Genomic DNA, 22,423 nt, shown 5'->3' with positions numbered 1-22,423 from the left:
GAGACACATCATTTGCTTGAGTAATGTTCTTACCTGGCTCTTCCATCTTGACTCCTTGAAAGGGAGGCAGTGTATGTCACATGTGGTAGTAGCAGGGTGGGTGGGTCAGGGTGATGAGCATTCCTGCTCATGCTGGGAGTTTCTTACCAGGACCTTGGAATGACCTGTGACCCACCTGAATCAGATGAGCTGCACTTTCTGGGCTGCCGTATCGAAGGTCATGTCCATTGATGGCTAACACACGATCGTTCTCCTCCAGCTGACCATGTCGGTCCGCCATACCACCATCCAACACGTTGAAAATGAACACCCCAGGTTCATCCACCTTGCGCACTAGTTTTATTCCAAGCTGTTCCTCAGGGCTGCTCTTGTTGAGAATCACATGGAAACTGTCATCCCGAGGTCCATAGGTGTCCAGTGCCTGTCCATTGTTCCTGCTTCGGAACTTCTGCTCCCGCAGCACTGTCAGCCGCAGCACTTGGCAGGGCTGCCGCAGAAGGCGCAGGGCGTAGCTGTGAGGTACATTGCTGATGTCCATCCCGTTGACCTGGGGGAGGGGACCTCGACATTAACTCCACCTGCCACAACCCTTCCTAAAAGGCCCGGCCCACAGAATCACCAAGACCTTTCCTCAAAGGCCTCTCTGCTCTGTCACCTTATCCTCTGTCCAAGTATCCAAATATCCCCAATCTCCCAACATTGCTTCCATCCCTGCTTTCTCTGAGTGTCCCCTGTACCACTTTCTCAGGTCTCTCTCTCAGACACCATCGTTCTTCAACCTTGTTGTCACACAGGCTCCCAAATGTATTCACACAATCCTAACCCTAATTTCTGTAGCTTGCCAAACTTATTCTGCAGCTGTGGGGGGGGGGGGGGGGGGGGAGGGGTTGAAAAAGGAAGAAAAAGTAGGAAAAGGCAAAAGAAGAAAAGAAGTTTTCCATTGGGCTGGAACGATTACATTAAATTGCTGTTCAATTTCAACTGAGTTGACGTTTTCTTTCTAAAAGTCTCCAAATGAATTTTTCTCCCTGGGTCACCCATGCTGGGACTTTCAGGCCCCAGTACCATGTAGTGGGAGAGAGAGAGAGAAAGAGAGAGAGGGAGGAGGTATGTGTGTGTGAGAGTGTGTGCATGAATGTGCTTGTGTGTTGGCAAGTGTGCGAATATGTGAAAGTGTGTATATGTGTGTGAATGAGGGAGAGAGCGTCAGGTCTCAAAGCGGTCATGTTCTCAACAAAAAAAAAATCTCTGCACGGTTTCAATAAACTGATGTGAATGGAAGTTTCCAGGCTCTTTTACTGAAAGGCTGGATTACTTTACGATGCTACTTAAATGTCCTCGAGCTCGGCCCTCTCCTTTGTGCCTCATGAATAATCTGCAGGGCTGATGCTGCGTGGGGCTTTCTTGTTTTAATCAGTCCAGCTCAGCAGGCTCAGCCCGGAGGCTATAGCCTCTAGTGGTCGTGCCTGCTCCGGAAGAAAACAATTTCACAGCAGCACTGCCCTCTGTGCTTAAGGAGAGAGGCCCCATGGAAGAGAAATAACTTTCTTGAATTTCTACGGCTTAGTCAGATTTCTTGTACTCACAGCCAATTGTCAGAGGCGCCTCAGAGTGAGATTTTAAAGGGGCTTCCTGCAGCACACGATCCCTGGTCCTCTGCTGCATCTCCGGGGAGGCACGGCGGTGCCCTCGTGCACAGACAAGGCTCACCACCTTGGTCCAAGCACAGCTGAGCTTAAAGATCTCGCTCTGCTCTGTCCCCTGCTCCTCTGTCTGGTTTCCCCCATCACACCCAGGCCAAGAGAAGGTCAGGGTCGCCTGCTAAGCAGTCCTGGCAGCGCTTTTGCCTGCAAGTGCCAGTTGAAAGCCGTAAAAATCAAAATGTTTTATTATGCAACCCTCCCAGGCAGCATAGTTTCCACTAGAACGGGGAGGAAGTCATGCAGAGTCGCTGATTGCACCACTGACTGTCCCTTAAGGTTGACAGGCTCTGCCTTGTACTCCACCTGTGGGAGTTTCAGTGCTTCTACGATAACTCCTCTAAATTCTTTCTCCTCTTATTCCAAAGAATAAGGATTTCTTTGCCAAAGAAACAGCTCATGATGTATCAGGAGCTGGCCCCTCAGCAACCTAGAAGGGATGGGATGAAACTGTCATCTGAATATCAGACAGGAAATATATGACCAGGGAGGGATTTCTTGTCACTTTTGGCACATGTTTGACTTCTGTCTGATAAACAATTCTTCCTTTATCCTTTCTCTTTTGAAAAGTTCTCCTTAATGTCCTTCCCCTCAACAAAGCCTCAGAGGACAGTAATGCCCAAGGCATCCTGTTCTACCACCTGTCTCCCCCAGAATGTCTGCAGGTTGGCAAGAATAGCTTAGAGATGAGTTTTTTTTTCCTGAAGGGCCATTAAGCTACAGGAAATTCACTTTAGAGGGGTATGCGAATGTGAGTGATCAGATAAAATACAAAATCTTCCATTAATCTGCTCTAAAAACAACTTAAGAAGGTATATGCTCCAGTTTTATATTATTTTAGGTTCTTGTTAAAGAAGGAGGAAGGGGTAGAAAGAACGAGAGAGAGGAGGAGGAAGAGAAAGGAGAAGATAGAGGTAGAGAAAGGGGAGAGAAGAGGCCTGGAGAAGCTAGAGGGGAAAAGGAAGAAGAAGGAGGGAAAGACGGAAACCAAATGACACAGAGACAGAGAGAAAGATTTATAGACAATGAGAAAGGAGGAGAGAGTGCAAGAACAGGAAAGAGGGATGGACAAAGACCTCTCAATGAAATTACAATCTCATATGACAAGTCATATCAAAGTCATAACTATGGAAAGTGAGTGATCCACATTTATTTTAGTATTTCAGCCATCCATCTATCCGTGCATCCATCTATCCATCCATCCAATTATTTGCTCTGAAGTGACTTTTATTAAGCTCCTTTTCATGGCCCCACAGCCACAGTCTCTACCTTTAGTATGATGTCTCCTGGCAGTAGTCGGCCGTCTCTGGCAACTGCCCCATCACGATAAATATGTTGAATAATGATATGGACCAGTGGGGTTTCTCTGCCTCCCACAAGCCTAATGGAGAGGTTTTCATTGGGATCCACTCGATTGATCTTGATGCTGGTAATTTCACCATCTGGAATCAGGTGATACAACCTTGGAAAGACTAAAATGGACAAAGACAGCATTTATTTAAGACACCAACCCGACGGACATTTCCAACCACTCTTCTTCTTGCCAAACTTTGGTTTCAGCCAAACTAAACTATTCACTGTTCCTCGTACATGTTTTCCATTTTCCTGCCTCTGTGCCAGCATAAGTTTCTTTGCCTGGAATGTTTTTCATTCTATGCCTAAACCAAATTTTTCCTTCAAGGCGTGCATGAAATGATCCCTTCCAATTAAACTCTACCCTGATCCCTCTTTCCCTGCCTTCTCTAAGCATCCTATTTCCCATGAAGCTTTCTATTTCTCATGACACTCAACCTTCTATTGCTATTATTCATGCCCATTTCTTATACCCCTCCATTAGACTCTAAGATCCTTGAGGACATAATTTCTGGCTGTTCCATAGTTCTGTGCACAAATCTCTGCACACAGGAGACTTCAGCTGATGTTTATTAAGTGAGTAGGTATGAATGAATGCATGACCAGTCTTTACAGGATGGATTACAGTTTTATCACTTAGTTATCAAGACAAAACAGGACAAACATGCTCTTCTACCCTCTCATATCATTTTAAAGATTTCTTTCTGGAAGCCCCTGCTTCTCAGGCTTAGGGAATCACCAGCCCTCTCTACAGACACTGTTGTCAATAAAGGGAAGTCAAACGGCCTGATTCACGGCCAGGTTTGTTCCTGATCTGCCTGAATCGCTGAATTCAGAGCTAAAAGGAAACCCAGATCATCTAGGCTGGCATTTTCAAACTTTCTTTTAACTGAGGACTCTTCTTTCCCCATAAAATCCTTCCCAGCTCTGCCTACCCCTACCTCACTGTGCCCACGCGTGGAAGACCTGCTCTAGTGGTTGTGCAGCTTGATAGCAACAGTCAAACCTTTATTTTACAATGAGGATATTTGAGCTCAGAGAGGGGAAGTGACGTGACTGGCGGGACGTCGCAAAGTTAGGTGGCCTTCAGAGCCAGGTCAGAACCCGGGGCTCCTGCTGACCTGCCCTCCTGTCACCTCCCACAAGTTTCTCTGGAGCCAAGGGTTCCCAGCCAGGCAACAGTCCCACAGGACACTTGCCCTATAGACTTGTAAGCCAGCAGCACCGACTGGTCCTGTTCTCCACCTCAGTTTGAACAGAAGTGTGCCGAGGGGATGCCATTAAATGCTGGCTGAGCTACACGTCGTCTGGTGGAAGCAGTGGTTCCTCCCGAGTTGGTAAGGCTTGAGTTTAGATGTCGAGGGCAGAGATGCTTCCATCTCCTGGAGCTGCTGACAGCTGACTTTGCCCTAAGATTCTCCCTTAATTACGTCATCTGGAAAGATCAAAACTGTAGGCCTGGTTCTGCATAGTGCACTCTTTGTGACTGTTTTCAAAACCCATGACCTTAGTCCATTTTCCCTAATGAACTATGAGTTCATTAATGAGTACTCAACTCTCTAGAAACAAAACAGAATTAAAATTATTTCTAAGTACTGTAGAACATGATAAAGTAATTCAGTGGCCAGAGAAAGCCTGAGACACAGTAAATGTGGGTCCTTAACCTCCACTGAGATTTAAAGTAAGTGATTGGCTTTGCTGTAAGGCTGTGGGCAGGCACCGTAATCTGTCAGTTCCTGGTGCTAACAGTACTTGGGTCATTGAGTTCAATTAATGTTTAAATCGCTTTGATTACATTAAGTAGGCTGTACCACAAGCTTTTGTTGGAACAGGTCCGGCGAAAGGGGAATGGAAATTTAAAAAAAATCATTTTGAGCAAAGAAAGATTTGGAAATAATCATCAAGTCATTGATTTTCTCTTTCTCCTCCCCCTCTTTCTACCTTCCCTCCCAATAGATTCACAAAAACCATACTCCCAAACCTGAACCACTCAAGGATGTTTGATTTGATGGTCCAAAAGGACACACCCAGTCACACTTATAAGCGATGTTAATTAGAGCCACACACACGAGACGCTAGAGACCTTAAAGAGTTAAATTTTAAACTATGAAACTTGCATTGGTCTGGAAAGACACAGAGTTGTTCAATATTGTGTCCTCACCTAAGGACTAAGGGATATAACATTATTTACCAAGTGTTTGTTATATGCTAGGCATTGGGCTAAGCAATTTGCATGCATTTTTCTTTTTGTTTAATCCTCACAACAACCCTATGAAGTAGATTATCATTATCCATGTTTTTCTGATGATGAAATGACAAAGGTTAGAGAAGTTAAGTAACCCAGCCGGGTCACACAGCTGATAAGTAGTGGAGACAGTCTCTTTACCTATATAAAAAGCATGGGTAAACCATGCCCTGAGCGTTCACCAGACTAACCACATGTGTCTGAAGCAATGAGACTCGAAGGCCATTTTTGAAAGCTTTGTTGCCTCACAAATCCTATAAAGACATCACTACCAGCCTCACTGAGTCTTAATACTTCACCCCATTCTGGGTAACAGCTTTCTGGAATGTCTGAGGAAATCCAATCTCTCCCATTCTAAGCCCCCAGCACATGGAGCAAGGCCGCCATCTTCATCTTGCTGAAACACAGCTCTGATTCTGCAGCAACTCTACAGAAGCCTCTCAGGTGTGCTCACTGTGCCAAACCAAGACTCCTCAATGACCTCCAGGACCCTTCTCATCGGGCCATAACTGCATCTCCCACTACTTTCCAACACACGGTCAAGATCCAATGCCCCGACGTCCAGGTCATAAACCACTCCTTAAACACGATTCCCCTGCCTTCGGGGCAGCAACGCTCCTCGCCCTACGGCCGCCTTGTCACTGACTTAGATCTCACTCTTCATGGTATTTTCCTTTCTTTCAGTCTTGAATGAACCCCTTGAATAAAGTGAATTTTATAATCTTTATATAAAATTACAGAGCTTGGGCCAGTCCCTTGCACATAGAAATCTCTTATTAAAAACGTTCCTGCAATGAACATGCAGATAAATCTTATTCAGGCAGGAGAAAACTTCATATGGAGTAGAATTAAGGACCCTTTAATAACAGGGGGAGAGCGGCAGGAAGGGAGTTATAACCCTTTTATTCATTGCACAAACACTCAGCCAACACTACTATGTGCCAGATATTGTGCTTGGCCTTGAGAATACAAAGGCTCAGAAAAATAACCCCTGCCCTTATAGGTACAGGGGCAATGAAGGGTGACATTGCTATAATAGAGTTATAGGTGCTTTGAGCACACAAAGGAAAGGGGACTGAGCGAGTCAGGGAGGGCTTCCAGGAGGAGGCAAAGCTTATGCTGAGCCTGGAAGGAGGAATTAGAATGCAGCTGAAGGGGTGAGGGAGTGAAGGTCAGACAATAGCATGGAAGTGAGAGAAAGAGACACAGTATTTACAGGACCGTGACAAGGTCAGAGTAGAAGCGCATGTAGTGTGTGTGTGTGCAGGGTAAAAGGTGATAAGCAAGCAAGAAAGGCTCTTCTATGACTGCTCACAAGTTCTCCGAGGGCATGATGAAGACAGTGGTGTGGGATTTACCTCCCAACCCCCAGGAGTGGAGGGCACTTAGCCCAGTGGTTAAGGGAGTGGGCTCTGGGGCTAGAGGACCGGAGTTAAAATCCTAGTTCTGCCGTTTTCTAGCTGGGTGACTTTGGGCTAGTTTCCCGACCTCTCTGGGTCTCAGTTTCTTCATCTGCAAAATGAGAACCACAATTACTATCCCTTAGCATTATGACATCTAAATGGCTTAGAACACTACCTGGCACACAGGAAAGTTCAATTTTTATTACTTTTCTTTTTCTTAGCTATTATTATTATTGCTCTAAAGTTCTAATATAAAGTGAAAAGAAAGGAATGGGAGGATATTTCCTCAGCTCCATTTAGATTGGGGAAAACACACAGGATCAAAGATCCAATAATTTCCTTTGCATGGATTCTAGAGCCACATTACCTGGATTCAACACTTAGCAAGGTAATTTGGGGTAAGCTAAGTAACCCCCATGTGCCTCAGTTTCCTCATCTGCGAAACAGGGATAATAATAGTAGCTACTTCATGGGGTTGTTGTGAGGATCAGATGAGTTAACGCATGAAAAACATTCAGACCCACACATCATACACACTCGTAATAAGAATACTCACACACTATTTCCTATGTGCCAGGCACAGTTCTAAATGCTTTTCACTTAACTACAATTATCCTTCTTTAAACGCATTAAGCTAGCACCTGAAGGTAAGGCTTCTAAAACCGCTTCTCTCAATCTACGTAAAAAGAGAATAGTTTTGCCTTTGGTTACTTATGCGAGAAGTAGGCTAATCAAGATAAAAAATATTTTATGCCCTTGGGAAGAGAGGTGTTATCAAAAGTGAGTGGTGGTCATGTGCTCATCACCCCTGAAGTCATTCTGGAAGCCCAGCCACATCCAGCCTTGCAGGGGAGTTCGTTTACCTTCAGGGGCAGTGGTGTTTTCAGAATTTTCTCTGCCCTGGTCAGCTTGGTTGGCAACTGCACTTCCACTCTTCGTCCTTCGAAGGACGCTCAAAGCTCGATTTATTTTTTTAAAAGATCTGCTTCTGATAGTGGATCGCTCAAAGGGCCGTGCTGAGGAGAAAAGAGAAGGGACAGTAGCTGTACGATCATAGAAATCCTCTTTCATGTACACTTCTGGTGAGATATAGACTACAACACGAGCAGTGATTACTTCTAGGTGCTAGGATGCTAGAATTTGCTTATCTGTATTTTCTCAATTTTCTACAATGAAATATGTATGGCTTATTTAAAAATCTGCTTTTCTTTTTTTTCCTGGGCTGCACTGAATATAATAGCACTTTTCTTGAGCAGCACGGATGGGAAGGTACTGACACTGCGGGAGTGATGAATCATGAGGTCTAACTTCAACCCCTTTCACCAAGTCAGATTACACGCATTTTTAATGATCTGAGGTACTCATGGTTTCCTTTCACTTTGGAGAATTGGGTATTGGGTTGCTGCCAAAACTGCCAGAACAATTTCCCCTTAAAAAAACATTTCTAGAACTTTCCACGATGAATATTCCACAGAGGGCAATCCTAAGGCAAGGAGCCCATTCCCGCACAACCACCCATTTGACTCACTCCTAGTTCGGTTGCTCCGGCCAGAGTCCAATGGGCTGTTTGCTGGCTGACCATCCTCTGCTGTGGACACGTAGGCAGGGTTGTCTAGGCCAGGCTCATCCGTCATTAAGGCGATGGTGGCAGCTGCAGAAATCTCTGGGGAGAGTGCTGTTGCTGTGAGGCTCGCACAGCCATCTGGACAGCCATCTTGAGAACGCCTCTTCCTGTCTTTGGTCAGCCCATAGTGGGAGGCACCTTTACAGCTGTAACAAAACCAGCAGGAGGTCACAAAAGCCTTCAGCTTTGCTCATTGTTCAACCAGGCCTCTTCAAGTACACAGGCTTGCCACGCTTGAACTGGATTTGCTCACCTCTATGTCCCCCTCCCTTTTCACATGTAGATACTCAATATATACCCACCAACCAAATAAATTAGTGATCTGAGAAAACAATTTTTAAAAGATGCTTATTACGTTCTCTTAACACATTCTCTACAATGGCCCCTAGAATGCAAATTTATGAAAGTTGCCACGGTATCTACAAGACTAGGGCTTGACGCTGGTAGTCTTTAACTAGTTGGACTTGATAATTCCTTCTTGCTGGTGTTTATTTTGACCACAAAAGCCCTTAGCCACACTCTCAGTTCTTTCCTTTGGGTTAAGTTCCCAAAGCACTGAATATAAATACAAAGCTCCTCCCAGATTCCATATTTAACTGTCCATGGAAACAGAATCACCATCACCACAAAGCCACAGGAGTTGACTTAGCATTGCTACTCTTTAGAGGCAGGCTTGCTGGCTTCCGTTCTCTACCACTGGGCTGGTTTCAGAGTGGCCAGGACTAGGGTTTGGGGGCTCCTGTGGACTGAAAAATTTTATCCATTGTAGCATCTTCTAACATTGGGGGAGTAAAACAAGATTCATGGTCTTAAACAAAACAAAAAACCCAAAACCCAGTAACTGTCTGTATCTATTCATCATCTGTGTTAAAGAACAAACCCAAGGGCCAGGAGACCAAGGTTCGAGCTCATCTAGGTCCATATTTTGCTATGAATGCACTTCCATGTGCCATTGGGCAAGACGTTTCAGCTCTTCAGTAGGGTTTTAGTTAGAAAAATTTAACTCTCTCATTGCACCGTGGTGAGGAAGTGGCTGCAGATAGCCATACCAGCTTCCACAGTCATCGTGAAGGCAGCTATCATATGGGTGAGCCCCTTTAAGAAGCGGCCATTTGCATATAATGCATGTGCTATTATAACTTATTTTTATCCATTCATTACAGAAAACCTTACATGGTTGAGCTATTTTAAAGACCCTTTTGAGAGCCTATTCGGAGTGATGCTTTATGTTCTTGAAAATAAATGGAATCAAATGGCAGCCTGCAGTTGATGGGCACACACAGTTTGTATAGCCTGTAGAACCACAGAGCTGGAGATAGCAAAGCTATTGTCCAGATCAGGATCCTTGCTCTGAAATTCACCTAGCTGTGTGATCTGGGACAATTTTGCTAACCTGGTTCAACTTCCTAATCTGCCCATACATCTTGGGTTGCTGTGAGGCCTGGCTGACATTAAGTCTTGTCAAGAGTTTAGTACCTTGCCAGATACATATTAAGTTCTCAATAGATTGCAGCTACTTCCATAACTAATCCATTCTAAGATGCTCATTTTTCACACACTGACATCTCCAAGATTGGGATGCATGGGTGACTCATGGGGTTATACAGCTTCTGTTGCCAAGCTGCAGTCATGATGCAGATGCCATATTGTCTGAGCAGGGCAAACATGGTCACAGGTGTCCATCTTGTCACTTTCATTGATTTGTGTCCACTCTTGGTTCTACGCCATTGAGTTTAATTGCCATTAAGTGTCTTAAAAAAGATTATATTATGATTTCGTGTTGACATGAAAAGTTACTGTACACATAAGAAAGTCTCGAAAACAGAGCAGTCGTGTGTAAATTTCATATCGATGAAGCAAATCTCGTTAGAATGAGAATGGTAATTCCATATTTTCTTGCAAAGAGACAAGCAAATGCTTTATTTGCTTGGAAAGAAAGACACCCTCAAGGAGATGATAAGTGGTACATTTTGTGAGATCATTCAAAAGGATTGGCCTATTTTATGCCAAACAACACAACTAGAGGGCAGGAGAGGTCACTAAACTTATCTGAATGGATTTCAAAGCCACAAGAGTCTGATGTGACCAATCCAGGCATCACAGGGATATCTTTAAAGGTGTTTTGGGATAATTTAACAAGTGGCAGTTTTTAAAATTCTTTTCTTGTTGGTGCATAAAATATGATGTTTATTATAATCAACAGCATCTTAGATATGATGAAATGTGGTTTTAATATCAGTAGAAAAGGACTTTGATTATACAGCCCTACATCTTATGGAAGCTGAAACAGGCCTCCAGCTTCTCATGCTGGTCTTTCCCTCACTGAAAGAGTTCAAGCTCCCTGCCTGAATTGGTGAGGTTTTACTGTTCTGATTAGCTGCTTTGGCTTGGAATTGCTCTGCTTAAAAATAGCAAAATGGTTGATATGGGAAACTGAAAAATTGGAAGAAACACTGTGTGATGGAAAAAATAAAAGCCAGGGTGCATTTGAGCAGCTCCAAAGTCATAAATACACGAGTGGAACACTTCCATGCAAGCCAGCAATATTTTGTTAGCAATGCATGGGAAGGAAGTTCCTAGACTATTTGTTTGGACTGGAAACAGTCTTTCTTTTCTTGGGGCAGCATTGCCCTTGACTATGTACCCTGCCAGAGCAGGAAATGAATTTTCCAATTGGACAAATGGCTGGCAAAGACACAAGCCATGACTTTCTAGGGGCACATATAGCATACCCCAGTGGGAAAAGGTGGCATCTTATTCTGCTGCCACATCCGTGAAGAGGGTTGAGGTATTTAAAAATATCTGAATCCCAAGACTAGACCATTAAGAAACCATTGCTGTTTCAAATCCTTGGGGTTCCAAAGACACATTTGAGTCCAGGAAAGGAAAATCTTATAAAATGAGTAAGCAGCCTTCCCTTTGGCCTCACATCATAGCTATCCTTACAACAGCTGGGGAGGGTACAGAATCTAGATTTACATGTTCAGACTCATGAGCCTTGTGTAAAAAAGGTTCTGCTACAGAGACCCATACTTGTGTAATGTTGCTTGCTCTAGCTTCCTGGCTTAGCTTGAACTGAGGCACAGAGTGATCTATGAAGGTAGCAGCTTGTACTTACTAATTATCTCTTTTGTGGTGACTAATGCTGGGGCCTCTTGATTTACAAGCAGAAAAGAGAAGAGGAGAAGGGAAGAGCTGATTAGCATTGGCCAGTACAGGAACATACGGTGAACCCTGGGTTGTGTTCAAAGCAAGCAGGATTTATTCTTTTAGTTATCCTGAGCACTAAGTACTCTCAGGTGGTGATAGGCGATGGCCATGAACTTGAAGGATGAGCACAAGGAACATGGAAAACCACTTTCCAACCAAACCATGCACTTTGGATATGTTGTCTGTTCAACAAAGCAACTTTGAAAATCAGGTTTTTTTGTAATAATGGAGTTGGGATTCTGAGCTCCCATATCAAAGTTTGCAGAGGCAAATTATTCTTAATATAAGAAAGCTGACACAGGGTGTGCCATGGACTTTTTGTCTTTTTTACAAAGAGGGGATGGAGCAAGAAAAGAAAATGAAACCCTTTCTTGCAAAAATTCCTGAGTCCGTGAGTTCACTACTACAAACGGGAGTTGAGCTGAAGCAGGAGGGACCCTGGGCATAATTCACAGAGGCTCTGACGGGGTGTCCTCGGCTGAGTTCAGCCAACCAGGAACCACAAGCCGGTTTGCAGGGGAGGACTCCCTTCTGATGGTGAACTTACTCACTTATGATAGAAGAATAAAAGTCCACAGGAAAGCGAACCACAATACCCTCACCGTAACAGTCTGGCTAACGACACAACCCCCCTTTGATCTAACTCCCCTCACAATCTTTCTCTCTCAGTTCACTTCTGAACTAGGTAAACGTAGAGTCTGCTCCTCACACTGAGGTCATTAATTGCCCAGTCTGATCCTACTTTAAACCACAGCTTGCAGACTCATGTGCTAGTCAGGTGAGGAAATGAGGGAGGGCAGGCCAGTGGGGATCGTGGTGAGCAGCCCTGTACCGTTTGAAGGATGCAGCAGCTTCTACAGACCTTTGCTGATCATTGTCTCAAGAAGACCAGCCCAGGAGCAGTTTGGCAAGAAGAAGAAATAAAAGGCATTCAAATGGGAAAGGAGGAAGTAAACTGTCACTATCTGCAGATGACATGATATTAGACATAGAAAACCCTAAAGACTCCACCAAAAAACTGTTACAACTAACCAAGGAATTCATTAAAGTTGCAGGATACAAAATTAACACACAAAAGTCTGTTGTGTTTCTATGTTAGCTCAGGACGAATCTTCCTCAGGAAAAAAAAAATAAGTTGCGTTTCTATACACAAACAGCAAACTATCAAAAAGAGAAATTAAGAAAACAACCCCATTTACAATTGTATCAAAAAGAATAAAGTAACTAGGAATAAATGTAACCAAGGAAGTGAAAGACCTGTACACCAAAACCTATAAGACATTGATTAAAGAAATTAAAGAAGACACAAATAAATGGAAAGATATTCCAAGCTTATAGATTAGAAGAATATTGTTAAAATGTTCATACCACCCAAAGCAATCTACAGATTCAATGCAATCCCAATCAAAATTCTAATGGCATTTTTCACAGAATAGAGCAAACAATCCTAAAATTTGTATGGAACTACAACAGACTCTGAATAGCTAAAAGCAATCTTGAGAAAGAAGAAAGCTGGAGGCATCACATTCCCCGATTTCAAACTATATTGCGAAGTCATAGCAATCAAAACAGCATGGTATTGGCATAAAAAAACAGACACATAGATCAATGGAACAGGATAGAGAGCCTGAAGTGAACCCATGGATATACAGTCAATTAATTTATGACAAAGGAGTCAAGAATATACAATGGGGAAAGGACAGTCTCTTCAATAAATAGTGTCAGGAAAACTGGACAGCCACATGCAAAAGAATGAAACTGAACGACTATCTTACGCCATACACAAAAATTAACTCAAAATGGATTAAAGACTTGAACATAAGACCTGAAACCGTAGACTCCTAGAAGAAAGCATTGGTGGTAAGCTCCTTGACATTGGTCTTGGTGATAATTTTTTTGGATCTGACCCAAAAGTAAAGGTAACAAAAGCAAAAATAAACAAGACTCCATCAAACTAAAAAGGTTTGGCACAGCAAAGGAAACCATCAACAAATGAAAATGCAACCTACTGAATGGAAGAAAATATTTGCAAATCACATATGTGATGAGGGGTTAATATTCAAAATACATAAAGAACTCATTCACCTTAATAGCAAAAAACCAAACAATCAGATTAAAAAACGGGCAATCTGAACAGACATTCTTCTAAAGAAGACATACAGATGGCCAACAGGTGCATGAAAGGATACTCAATATCACTAATCATCAGGGAAATACAAATCAAAACCACACAATGAGATACCACCTCACACATGTTAGAATGGCCGTTATCAAAAAGACAAGAAGTGTTGGCAAGGATGAGGGAAAAAAAATCCCCTGTGCATTGTTGATGGGAATGCAAATTGGTGCAGCCACTCTGGAAAACAGCATGGAGATTCCTCAAAAAAATTAAAAATAGAACTAACATATGATCCAGTAATTTCACTTCTGGGTATCCATCTGAAGACAAGATACATGCAACTCCCTGTTCACTACAGCATTATTCACAATAGCCAAGATATGGAAACAAGCTAAGTTTCCACTGATGGATGAATAGACAAAGAAAATGTGGTATATACACAATGGAATATTATTCAGCCATAGAAAAGAAGGAAGTCTTACCATTTGGGATGATATAGATGGACCTTGAGGGCCTTATGCTAAGTGAAATAAATGAGACAGAGAAAGGCAAAAACCATTTGATCTCACTTATATGTGAAATCTAAAAAGAGAAAACAACAACAACAAAAAAACAAGCTCATAGAAACAGAGAACAGATGCGTGGTTGCCAGAGGCAAGGATGAGGGTGGGAGAAACGGGTGAAGGGGCTCAAAAGATGCAAACTTTCAGTTATAAATATGACCTGGGGAGGTAATGCACAGAATGGTGACTATAGTTAATAACACGGTATTGCATATTTGAAAGTTACTAAGAAAGCAAATCTTAAAAAGTTCTCATCCCTAAAATAAAAATTTGTAACTATGTATGCTGATGATGTTGACTAGACTTATTATGGTGATAATTTCTTGATATATGCAAATATCAAATCATTATGTTGTACACCTGAAATGAATAATATTATATGTCAATTCTACCTAAAAAAAAAAAAAAGACGAGCAACCCATTGTTGCTCGAGTGAGCAATTTGAAAGCTGAAATCCAGTTTTTAAAGTGAAACCTCTTGATTTTTAAAAGTTGGCAACAAATTCAAAATTTTTAAAACCATTGTGTGGGCCAAACAAAACATATCTGTAGGCCAGATCTATCTTAAGGGATGACAAATTCCAGCCTCTGGGAATAAAAAAAACTGCTCATGTGGGTAGGTTAGACCCATTTCTCTTTTCAGTCCTCCAGGAAGCAACGCTCCCCTCCTTTTTCTCTTGCCCCAAGCTCCTTCCCTTGTGTGCAGGTGTGTATGTGTGTAAGCTCTGCACTTGTGTGTAGGTGTGTATGTGTGCATGCATAGGAGGGATGGCCCCAGAAAGGGCTTCTCTTTCATTATTTGCCCAAGCCCCATTCTGATCCCAGTTGGAGAATGAGACTGAATTCTCAACTGTTTGTCTTTCACCCATGGGAGAGCTAATCACTTGCTCAAAGCTATTATATAATGGGAAAGGGAGCCATTCAACCCTAATGGACATGTTCATTCTTTCAGGCAAAGAGAATCAAGATGAGGGGGCTCTGGAGGGAAGTGAGTTTCCCTGCCAACAGCTGGGTCTTAGGTTTCAGCTGCTCCACTGAACAGGATGAGTGACTCTCAAACTTTGCTCAAAGTGGGCACCCAGGGCCAGGCTGGGAGACTGCTGCAGGAGAGGAGACAGTCGCTGTGAGATAGCGACAGACTCTCCTTTGTGTCCTTGGTCAAGGCAACTGGGAGACAGGCTACTGGGAGCCTCAGGAACCGGCAGTGCTCTGGCTCAGAGACAGTCTTTGTCAGGGTGCTGGTGACCCTGCAGACTGAGGGTGGGCTTTGGTCAAGTGTGCTTGGCTCTCAACTCTATCTCCAGACCCACCACCCTGGTCCTCCTGACACCATACCACACACCTTAGCCCGTCTCCCTGCTCCCAGTCTTCCTCCACATTTCCCCATCAAATCTATGCTAACCACATCAACACAATTTCTTGTTACCCAAAAGCTTCCCATGCAAATATTTCCCACTGCTTACAGGATCGAGTCCCAACTCCTCATGCCGACATTCCAGGCCTTCCCTGAGCCATATCAATCATGGCCTCACTATAGGGTCTGGTACCCCAGAAGGGGGTTGGGAAGAAGCCAGCTAATGTCTATTGATCTGTTATGTGCTGTGTGTTATGCTTAACATACAAGGTCTTCTTTAAGCCTCCCAACGGTCCTGTCCTGTAATGTTAGTTGAACCACCTCCACTGCAAAGATGAGGCTATGGAAGCTGGAAGGAAAGAAAGCCATGCCCAAGTACACAGAGCAGAGCTGGGATTTGAATCCAGGCTGTGGGGTTCCATGCTTTCTCTCCTCCCACGGCCTGGCCTCCAGCCCAGACCTTCCCCTGCTCTCTAGACTCATCTATCAAACTGCTTACTCCACGTCTTCACTTACAAGTCTAATAGGCATCTCAACTTAACATATCCAAATGCCCTAAGCTTCCCTACCAAACCAGCTCTTCCCACATCTTCCCTTTTATTAAAAAGCACCTTACATCCTTCCTGTTGTTCAGGCCAAAAACCTCAGAGTCATCCCTGATTCTTTTCTTTCTCTCAACACTCCAAATACAATCAAGCAAGATCTAACCCGAATCCAACCACTTCTCTTCACTTTCACTGCCACCACCCAGGTCCACGCCACCATCTTCAACACCAGGATTATTGCAACGGCCCCCTGAGACGCGTTCCTGCTTCTACGCCTGCTCCTCTTTCCCACCTATTCTCAACAGAGCAGCCAAAGGACCCTTTAAAAATGGTTCTGCATCTTACTAAAATAGAAGGTCTTTTTCGTTTTTTCCTTTTTTGAATAAACTTTTTAAATTTTATTTTTAAATTATTTTATTGAGGTCATCTGGGCTAACAAGTTTGTGTGAACTGCAGGTATATATCACCATATTTCAGTTTCCGTATAGACTGTATCATGTTAGTCCTTGCAATGGCCTGCAAACCCTGTGTTCTCTGTCCCCTGTTACTTCTGCCCTCGCCTCCATCCTTCACTCATTCAGCCCCCTGCTGGTCCTCAAACTGCCCTGCGTGTTCCTGCTTCAGGGGCTTTCGTTCCACGGTTGTCCCGTCTGGAACACGCTATCCCCAGCTGCCCTCCTGGTCTGCTCCCTCCTCTCCTTCAGGTCTCTGATTAAAATCTATCTTCCCTGACCACCCTATTTCAAACGGCAGCTGCTTTTCTGGCACCTCTATCCGTACCTCCTCTTCCCTTTATTTTTCTCTATGGAACGCAAGCTCCAAAGGAGTCGGGGGGGGGCGGGGGGGCGGCGGTGCTAGTCTAGTTCCATAATTAAGCCACTAGAACCCAACTTTGAAAACTGTATCCCTGTAGGATCAAGATGGTGTCCTCATATTGGTGCTGGGGGAAGGGTTGGCTCACGGATTCGCACGTCACTCCAGGCCAACGGTCAAGGCACAGCAACTCTGCCTCGGCTGACGGGGTAGCTCTGGGCACGTCTTGCTCCACAGGGCTATACGGGACTGGAGGAAAGGGGTAAAGTCTTGCGTACCTGGGGACCTTTCCGAGGGTCCGCACGCCATCTGCATTTCCTAGGGCAGGCACTCAGCGAATGTGTGTCGAATTGAACTGCACTGAGCAGCAGTCACCCTTCTGTTTTCTGTTTATTGAAATTACCAACCTGGGAGATGACAGATTCACCCTCATGGCCCTGATGACACATAGTTCTCCCTTTTCCCTCAGCAAGCCATCATTTTCCTTTTCATTTCCCTACACTCCAACTCAAGATGAGAAAAATGAGAGGAAAGAGGGAAAGGAAGACTGTTTTCAATTTCTCTTTCTTTTTTCCCACATACTTCTCTAATAACTTTAATGGGATTTTATTTGGTCTGGGTCTTAAATCTATTATGCATATAGTAGGACTAAGAGTAACAATTATCATATACCTTCTTTTGATGGATTATGCTGGGACAGTGGGGTGAGTGATTTTGAAATACATTTTTTTTTCATTCAATGAACACTTATGGAGGGCCTCCTGAGAAAGATGGCACAGTGCAGTCAAAAAAGCTCAGGCTTTCAAGTTTAAAACATCTAGGTGTGAATCGTAGGTCTGAGACTTTGGAAAAGTTTCCTAATTCCTCTGGGTCTCATTTCCCAGATGTAAAATGGGCACAAGAATGTTATTTACTGTGAGATTTAAAGACTCATGCAGAGTGCCTAACAGTAGCAGCAACCCAATAAGCAGTAATTAGCACAATTTTTATATCAGGCATAATGTGAGACACTGTGGATGCAAAGAAAAATACTACACAGTGGATGCATTTGAAAAGACTGACATGAAAACAGAAAAACCACCACACCACATTATCAGAGAGAGATGGAGGTATGAACCAAGTGTTGGGAGAGCTCAGAGGAAGGGGCCACTCACTCTGCCTGGGGTAATCAGGGAAGGCTTCTCAGAAGAGGTGACATCTGAGCTGAGTCTAGGAAAATGAGTGACATTGGTCTAGCAGACTAGGTATGAATGCCACATTCAAAAGTCCCAAGGATGCAAGTGCAGGGCAGGAGCCAGGAATGTTGGATTCAGTGAAGACTTTGTCCCAGGTGGCATGGATAGGGAAAGAACAGAGCTGAAATGAGACCAAAGAGGAGGAGAAATGCTGGAGGTGGTGCTGGGGATAAAACCTGGGACATTTGGCCATTAGTTCATTTTCCAATTTCTGGGGTTCAGCAGAGCTAAGCCATGCTGACAGGGGCAGAAGATAAGTGGGCACTGAGAAGTCTGATGCCAACACAGGGGAAGGAGGAGGGAGCAGGAAGATGAAGTTGACAGTGGAAGGCCCAAAGTCACCTCCTCACAGAGACTCTGTCTAAAGTGGACATCAGTCTAAAGGCGACCACCTTCTACGCTGCCAGTCACCCGCTTTTACTTCCTAGCACTTACACAAAATAAGTTTCCAAAGATGTTTTTGCTTCCCTTTAAATGACTGTCTCCCCTGATAGAATATAGCTTCCATGAGAGCAAAGTCCTGCTTGTCTTGCTCAACGCTGAATCCCCAACACTGTGCACACAGAGCTCGCGGACACGGAGTCCACCACGTGTGGCAGAGCAGCCTGAGAGATCCTGGGAGCAGCTAGTTTTTCTCTCTCCTTTTAGCAGATGCTTTCTGTTGAGGCTTTAATTGTTCTGGCCCAGATATGTTTTCATCACTGCAGGCGACTTTGATTCTTTTTTTGGAAGAAGGCAGGCCATACATTTCAAATACGGGATAACTAATACTTCAAGACCCTCTTAACGCAAGGCACTAGAAAGCTTTGTGTTTAAGATAAAAATAAATGCATCAGTCATCATCTTCCAAAACAGTCCCATTTGAGCTCACTGAGCCCACCCTGGAGCAGGACCCGCCCTTGCTAATTAAGTCCTGATCATGTTACTTGGAAAAGATGCAAGGGACAGCAATGCAACTTCTATTCATACGATTTCTCCGGTTTGCAGGCAGCCTGGTCCTGAGCACAGGACCCATTTCAGGAACTTTCTGAGTTCAGATGGGGTAATTATTTTCTACATTTCACTCGCTATACCTGCAGCTTCGTAAATCTCTCTTTGGTCTAAGAACCTTCGGGAAAGTCATTCTTCCTTGTTTGGATCACTTTTTCTCCCCCTCTGAGTTAAAATCCATGTTCCCTGGGATCGAATTACATGGCCACTCACGTAGCTACCAGAAACCATACGTGAAAAAAGTCATTAGCACTTTTGTGTAGTCATGGGTGAAGTAAACATCAGTTAATAAGTAAAAGAGGTCACCAGGTGGGCAAGCCCACCTCTGGGAGTCAGCTTAGACTTTGAGCATGAACTCCAGCCTGAGAGGCCCTCACCCTGGAGAACCCATGGGCGTCTTACATCAGCACCAGCCACACACTCCTTCATCTCATTAGCCCCTTTCTTCTGCCTCCAAACCGCTGGGGAAAATGTCCCTAGCAATTCCAACCGCTCCTGCCTCACGTGATAATGAATACCAGGAAGACGAAATCAAAAACAAATTGGCAAGCGAGGTGAAAACGCAGGCCAAGCTTTGGGCAGTCAGAACCCCAGTCCCTTGACTTGGGCAGGATGAGGTGGGGAGAGTTGCTCTTAAGATAGAATCAGCTCAGGAAATCATCCGATGACAACCTAAGCAATCACGCTTGACTCAGTTTACCCCAGATGCTGACAGGTTCTTATGGGACAGATCGCCTGGTGCTGTGCAGGCGTGAGAAACAGCTGGTCCGTCTCTGCACAGTCTCAGTTCTTATTTTGGGGGCAGGCAGGGAAGCAGTAGACATTCTTTTACCTAATGTTAATGGCTCTCCTTTTCTGTCTACGTTTTCTGTTAGTTTACAGAGTTGGGTCTGTAAGACAGTCTGTGGCTACCTCTTTTTACCCTTCAAATTTCAACTGACAAGTAAATAATATAGTAACTTATCATTGCAGCCAACATTTACAGTATGCTTACTGTGGTCCAGCCACTATTCCATGTGCTTTAAACGTATTAACCCATTCAGTCCTCGCATCAGCCCAATGACGAAGATCCCCGTCACCATTTACTAATGAGAAATTAAGGCACAGAGAGATTAAGTAACTTGCCCAAGGAGACACAGCTGGTAAGTGGAGGGGCTGAGATTTGAACCCAAGGCAGACGGCCTTTTAACTGAGGTGTGCATCTTAGGACTAAGATGCCACACACCCTGGTGGCTGATGATTCAGAGGTGAATGCAACGTAGGAGGCAGGGAAAAAGAGATTATTAGAAGCAGGTTATTTATAACCTTATACCCCTTACTACAGATCTTGTTCACTGCCAGCTCCTGCGTGGCTGCGCTGAGGCATGTGTACTGCAAGGGCTGGCAAGGGCAGCCTGTTCTAATCGAGCTGGCTTCTTCAGGCCTGCAGTTGACAAGCATGAGCCGTGAGCTTCGTGCTGCCTGTGCCTCCACTCCCGCCCTGTCCACAGGGCCACCTGTGAGTGGAGCACACTCGAAGGCTCGGGGGTGGGAGGAGGCAACTGCAGGGGTCCCCACATGCCCTCAGGCTTGGTCTCCCTGCCACTCTTCTTCTCCAAAAATAACCTAATTATCTCAAGAATAGGTGTGGCCCAAGCATCCTACGAGGCAGAAGGTTAAAAGGATCCTGTCTGGGTAGGTGGGCACCTGCAGATGATTTACTTATCCCTCCTCTAGAGGGAGCCCCTCGGCCCAGGCATTCAGATATGTATTCAAATGCACAGTACAAATACAGAGCATTCGTGGAGGAAAACAGGATTTGTCGGGAGAAAAGCAGCAGACCTATCAATCCCATGCTGGCTAGGAGTTCACCTTGTTCTTACCTGAGCTGTCATTGTTCTGTGCCTGGTCTTTATCACCGGCATGGTGGCGGGGCTTAGCCTGTCAAACACTGCCCCAGCTAGTGGGACATTTTACAGATGGGGAAAATGAGGCTCAGACAGGTTAAGTCATTTATCCAAGGTGACACAGCATGAAAACAAAGGAGCTGAAAGTCAAATATACCTCTGTCTGAGATTTTGTTGATTTAAACCCTGTACATAACTGTCGAGCTATCCTATAATAATATTAATAACTAGCGCACGTAGTCCTTAACATGGGTCAGGCCATTCTCGGCACTTTACCTCATATTCATTTAATCCTCACAACTACCTAACGAGGTGGATGGATTCGTATCCCCATTTTGCAGATGTGGAAACTTCAAAGAAAGGTTCGCTTGTCCAAGGTCACAGGCAGTATCCAGGGTGACCAGCTGTCCCAGTTTGCTCAGGACTGACTGGGGTCTTGGGACACGGGATTTTCGGTTTTAAAACTGGGTCAGTCCCAGGCAAACCAGGCCGAGCTGGTCACCCTCTAAGTGGCAGGGACAGAGTTTAAAGTCATAGTCGCAACTCCAAATAAGCTGCTCTCCGCCATGGTACTCTATTGCATCTTGTTCTTTTCATACGTTTTGCCCAAAGATTTAAGAGAAACAGAAGCGAGCTGGGTGGGGGTTTTTGTGGTTTCAGGTGCCTCCCAGTGTATGTGCTCACATGCTGCCCCCTTGGAGGGCATCCATGGGGCCACCCAAAAATGCTGCTTCAGCACAGCCCCTCGCAGCTGTCCCTGCACACCCAAACTGTATGACATTCCAGGACTTCCCAGCAACTCAAAGAATCGACTCCACTGTTTAGTGAGGAAGAGCCCAGCAGAGAGCCAGGAGTGCCTGATAAATGCCAGTGCTGCTCCCCGGGGCGACACCTAAGAATTCCAAAGCCAGAACCAGATGTGGGGTTGACAGTGGTTCATGAGGGATGGCTGAGGGCTCGGGCACAGTCCACACGCCAGGTCAATTCTTCACGGAGACGTCAGAACAGTTTACCCATTCTGTGAGTCTCCAGCATCTATGGGGTAATGGAGCTGTTTTCTGGACAATTTGGGGGAGGAAGAACAGACAATTCCCATGCCACAGATGATTTGAGTTTTCCGTCAACTGTCCGTGGATTGGGGGGGGTGTGTGGTGGCAGTGGGGAGGTCACCTTCTTCTTGGCTAACATTTGGTCCTTGCAATTCTTGGCTCCATTCAGAATTATCTTTACTTTTAAAACACTTAGAAATGACCAAAGTCTAGCTTCTCATTTTCGGGAAGCCGGGCTATGGATGGACCGTGCTGTCTATTTCAGGATGGACTGGGAAATACTTTGAGGGTAACTGGGAAAGGGTGGATTTCACGATGGTCAGTGTTTCTAAACA

The 22,423-nt window shown here is 44.5% G+C and overlaps 1 protein-coding gene across 12 annotated transcripts in view; it reads right to left on the bottom strand.

Annotated features, from left to right (window-relative positions):
- The window catches only part of LNX1 (ligand of numb-protein X 1), a 178,441-nt gene that overhangs the window by 29,113 nt on the left and 126,905 nt on the right, over positions 1-22,423 (bottom strand). For all 12 annotated transcript variants that reach the window (XM_070614914.1, XM_070614917.1, XM_070614918.1 and 9 more), the window contains 4 exons: positions 8,230-8,471; positions 7,565-7,717; positions 2,970-3,172; positions 176-547 (listed from right to left, as the gene is read on the bottom strand). In XM_070614914.1, coding sequence (XP_070471015.1) covers positions 176-547; positions 2,970-3,172; positions 7,565-7,717; positions 8,230-8,471 — 970 coding nt within the window. The remainder of the gene's footprint in view (positions 1-175; positions 548-2,969; positions 3,173-7,564; positions 7,718-8,229; positions 8,472-22,423) is intronic.

This window comes from Equus przewalskii, chromosome 3 (assembly GCF_037783145.1).
Source record: "Equus przewalskii isolate Varuska chromosome 3, EquPr2, whole genome shotgun sequence".
NCBI classification, from domain to species: domain Eukaryota; kingdom Metazoa; phylum Chordata; class Mammalia; order Perissodactyla; family Equidae; genus Equus; species Equus przewalskii.
The sequence above is the reverse complement of the archived record's forward strand: the minus strand, read 5'-3'. Positions and strand labels throughout refer to the sequence as shown.